The sequence below is a fragment of the Apaloderma vittatum genome, unplaced genomic scaffold (assembly GCF_000703405.1).
Source record: "Apaloderma vittatum isolate BGI_N311 unplaced genomic scaffold, ASM70340v1 scaffold24139, whole genome shotgun sequence".
NCBI classification, from domain to species: Eukaryota; Metazoa; Chordata; class Aves; order Trogoniformes; family Trogonidae; genus Apaloderma; species Apaloderma vittatum.
In genome coordinates, this window is record NW_009733861.1 from 30,920 (window position 1) to 35,457 (window position 4,538).

Sequence of the window (4,538 nt, forward strand, 5' to 3'; positions counted from 1 at the left end):
TCCCAACGGGAAGCAGAAACTGGGGCCGGGGAAGGCCAGCCCGCCCCAGCCACATCACCAGCCCACAGTGGAGCTCCTGAAAAGGTTCAGAAAAGCTGCGGAGCATCCGGCGTGTGCTGGTTGGAGTGAGCACCCAATGTCCCGAACGCCCACTCCCCAGGCTGGGGCTCCCTGAAGGGCCACAGAATACCCGGTCCTGCTGGTTGGAGATGGTCTGGTGCTCATCCCACTCATCAGGCACCTGAAATTGGGTGGACGGAGCCCTTCAGAGCTGAGGATCTCCCATCAGCATCCCATCCCCCCTTTCTCTTCCAATCTCCCAACACGTGTCACCCAGTCCCGAGACGCAGCTGTGGTGTGAGACCCGTCAGGTACTTCTGATGCCCCGAGTACCTCTGAGCAAGACCCCCCCATCTGCCTGGCTAAAGCCTGGCGTCGTTTAGCTTTGTGGATGTAATCCTCCTCCTGGAGCCTGCTAACCAGATTAGGTTTCAACACTAACCAGGTTACCAGGGTATTAAAGCTCTTCCGCCGCTCACCGCCTCCGTGGGTGCCAGCTTCTCATCAGCCTCTTGGTTTACAGCAAACACAACAAAAACACGACCTCTGGAATCTTCTGCATGCAAGATAAAGGCGTGACGGAGAAGCCTTGAGGAGGCTCAGGGGTCTGGTGACAGGTTTTGGGAGACAGAGACAGCCCAAGGTGCTGTGAGTTGGGATAAACTGTGTCAGTGGAGCTTCTCCTGGGTGGGAGGGGATGGTGGACCCAGTGTGAGCTGCAGAGGGGAGGGCTAAACCACCTGTCTTAAAGCACCAGGAAAGGGTTTTGCTCTCTTCCTCTGCTATTAGTGTATGACAAGCCCCTCTTGACCTCTATCAAACATCCAGTGGAGGCAAAAGAGGGCAGCCCATGGGTTCAAGCTGACGAGATTTGCTTTTCTAGTTGCAGGAGGGACACCTAATGGTCCGGCATTTCCAGTACCTGCGGTGGTCGGCGTACCGAGACACCCCGGACTCCAAGAAGTCCTTCTTGAACCTCCTGGCCCAAGTGGAGAGGTGGCAGAAGGAGAGCGGCGATGGCAGGACCGTGGTGCACTGCCTGTGAGTGTCAGCTGGAGGCAAGGGGGCTCTGGTGTGGGGGAAGACGCCACCAGCTGTGGCGTCCGTAGTTCTGCCTGGAAATCCTCTAAAAAGCCGTCACTGGGGTGACTTTGTCCCCAGATGGTGCTCTCTCTCCCACAACACGAGTTGTGGGTGAGGCACCTTGTGGTCACCATGTCAAACCCCCTCCACGAGATGGATGCTCAGCAGGAGTGACACCCGCTAGCAGCAATCCTGCCCTTCGTGCCGGTCCCTGCTCGCAGCGGGGCTTGGCAGAGGTCCCAGCCCTGTCACCACGTCCTGTGCTTGTAACAGGCTCCAAAAGGACGTGGCAGGAGCTCTGCAGCTCCCACCGTTTGCTGCTCATCAAGGTGGACCTGCTGTCCCTTCCCCTCCTCCTGGCGGGGTTTGGCTCACACAAACACCCGTGTGTGCTCTCCTCGCACGTTCGCAGATTGGTAGAGACAGCAGGCGAGCCTTTAATCAGAAATTAATTACAGCCTCGTCCATCTTCATTAGCCGAAGGAGAATTTGAGAGCATGTTTTGTAAAACATCGGCATCGTGTCCTCTCTTCCTCTCCCCGGTCCGCCTTGCTGCCGAGGATCAGCCGTGGTGGTGTGGGATGGGTTTGGCCCGGGATGGTGAGCGGTACCCAGCGAGCTGGGTGAAACGTGGGGTGGTCCCTCCAGCCAGCACTACCCAGCAGGTCATCAGCCCAGGGTCGTCCTGCCGAGGGGAGCAAGGTGGCAGAGGGACACAGTGACTTCCCCAAGGTCACACGAGGAATCGATCCGTGGCAGGGCTGGAAACTGAGCCCAGATGTCCAAGATCCAGCCCTGATGGTCCAGAAAGGTGTTTTCATGCTCTGTTGTGGCTCTTGTGAGGACGGGAGGGCAGGATCACAGCTCCTGCCGCCCTGTGGGTCTGATTCAGGTCCCCAAGATTGGGAGGACTCTGGGGTATGAGCCCCTTTTCTGGGACATCTCCTGGGATGGAGAAAGAGGCAATTAGAGGGAGCAGGAAGATGCTCTAATACCATCTTCCCATGACCAACACGTGTGTTTCTTCCATCAGGAACGGAGGTGGCCGGAGCGGCACCTTCTGTGCCTCCACCATGATCCTGGAGATGATCAAGTGTCACAACATGGCAGATGTTTTTTATGCTGCAAAGACCCTCCGTAACTACAAGCCAAATATGGTAGAGACCTTGGTAAGCACCAGACACCGCCAGCATCTGCCCTGCCTGCTGCTCCCTCCGACATCCCTCTGGCAGGGAGGAGAGGTGCTGGAGGATGCTCACCTCCCCAAACACCTCCTTTCCCATCCCAAATTCCTGATTTGCTGCAGGCTGGGGTGGAGAGGGAGGCGAGGCAGCTCGTGAAAGCAGCCTTGGGCTTGCTGTGCTGACATGCCCTTGGCGCAGGCGTTGGGCTTGTCGGAAACTCTTCCCAGGAGTAACGAGGCAGGTTTGCATTAATTCATGGGATGTAATTGTGGCTCTTCGGAGGGTTTGTGGCTCCGAGGTGGAGTCAAACAAATTTCTGTTGGGAATATAAAAGGGAACTGCATTTTGAGTGAAATTAATTGGTGGGCAAGCTGCTGTGGGGAGCGATGGAGCCACGTTTTGTGATGGGAAGGGGGAGGCAGCAGTGGGTCAGGGTGAAAAGCCCGTGCTGGATTTCCCAGATAACCAGAGAGGGGATGGAGCAGGCGCGTGCCCGTCCCCGTGGCTCAGCAATCCAGGTGCCTAGTGATGTTTTAAAAGCAATCAGCTGGAAATGTTTACCGTGTTTAGGTTATAAAATCCCTAAGTTGCAAAATGAAATGGTTCGGAGGAGGGGATGTGATTTGCATTAGGAATTAAAGTGGAGGAGAAGGTGAGGGAGGGGAGAGAGGAGCGGAGGGAGGGATGCAGATAATGGAAAGATGATGTGACAAGCATGAAGCCACCAGACCCATTGGGCTAAATTGCAAAGGGTATTAAAAAGAGGCAACATTTTCGCATCAGGACACGAGCGTCCTCCAGCCTCAAATGAACCTGAACCGTCTATTCTGGGAATCCCAATCTACCGGAGTCACTGGGAGGCCGGATCCTCACGCAGCGTAAAGAGCCGCAGCCCAGCGGAGAGCAGCCGGCGTGTAGCAGTTTCCTGCTGCCCCTGCATCTTCCCCCTTCTATTTGCCTGCGGCGTTTATTTTTATATGATGATAAATGGAAACAATCCCTTTTCTTAATCCAAAAAGCATTATGTGCTTTTAATCTAAGCTCTCGCAGCCTCCTCACTTCGAAGCCCTTCTCCCCCACTCCCACCTGGGCTCCCCGTGCCGCCGCCCACCCGCGAGGGACGTAACAGGATTTTCGGTACTTGAGCTTCAATCCTTGGATTTTGGGAGAGGAGCTCTTCCCTTTCCCTCCCTGTTGCTGCACCTGGAATGCTCCAGTCTGATGTCCCAGCACTTGTAGCAGCATCAGAAGCCTTATTTATTTGTTTTGAGATCTTTTCCCCCCCACTCCGGCTGCATTTGCTTGTTGGATGCTTGAAGGAGCCACATCTCATGGGGGTGGGCACTTCTGGAGGTCTGAGCTCCCCCTGCGGTTTTCTGTGCTGTAACTTGGATGAGGACAGCAGAGCACAAGAACAGGTCATGTAAAAGGACAAGAAGGGACAAGACTGCCTTCACAAGCCCAATTTCAGTGAATTTTGCTGTAAAACCCAGCCACACTGGGCTTTCCCTTCGTGCAGCTGGGGGGAAGCCAAGGGTGGGAAGGTGCTGACACCGTCCGTAGCTGCCTCGAAAAAGGGAAAGAACGGGAGAGGGGGCCCAGCCCAGCCATCACAGGCGGGTCAGGCTTTGACTTCAGCACCAAGATACTTGTTTGTCTGGTGTTTTCCTTGGAAGGTTTGGATTTTTGGAAGGGAAAGCTCCTGGGACTTCCCTTCATGCCTCTCCCCCCATGCAAAGCAAACGCCCAGACCAAATCTCTGCCAGGGATGGAAAACAGCAATTGTTTTTTTCTTCTTGATCTGAGCACACTCCCTGTTTGCAGCCTCTGCTGAACTCAAAAATAAAGAAACATTTTGATTTCAGGGCAAGGGTTTAATTTCAGACACTTTCCTTAGGGTTATCGGAACTTAATTTGCCTTGAAGAGGGATAGCTTTGGGAAATAGTTTGCTCGGGATCGTAACACCCTCTCTTCTCTCTCCAAACAGGAGCAGTATCATTTCTGCTACGACATAGCACTGGAATATCTGGAGACCCTGGAGACCAGATAGCACCTCGCCAGGACAGGGGTGGCAAGGGCTTGCGCAGGGGTCGTGCCAACCGCGCGTTTCGCACTCGGACGTTGCATTAGTGAGGAGGGAAACAGCAAAGGACCCACCGAGAAAACCCATCAGATTGAGAAAAAACCTGAAAGGACGCGGGGGGTGGACG

At 54.7% G+C, this 4,538-nt stretch overlaps 1 protein-coding gene across 1 annotated transcript in view; it reads left to right on the forward strand.

Moving 5' to 3' along the window:
- PTPRU (protein tyrosine phosphatase, receptor type, U) overlaps positions 1 to 4,378 on the forward strand; it is a gene marked incomplete at its 5' end in the record, with an annotated part of 35,190 nt that extends 30,812 nt beyond the window's left edge. The window contains 3 exons of the mRNA XM_009876065.1: positions 944 to 1,101; positions 2,177 to 2,312; positions 4,316 to 4,378. Of these exons, the coding sequence (XP_009874367.1) occupies positions 944 to 1,101; positions 2,177 to 2,312; positions 4,316 to 4,378 (357 nt within the window). The remainder of the gene's footprint in view (positions 1 to 943; positions 1,102 to 2,176; positions 2,313 to 4,315) is intronic.
- Between the last annotated feature and the right edge of the window lie 160 nt (positions 4,379 to 4,538).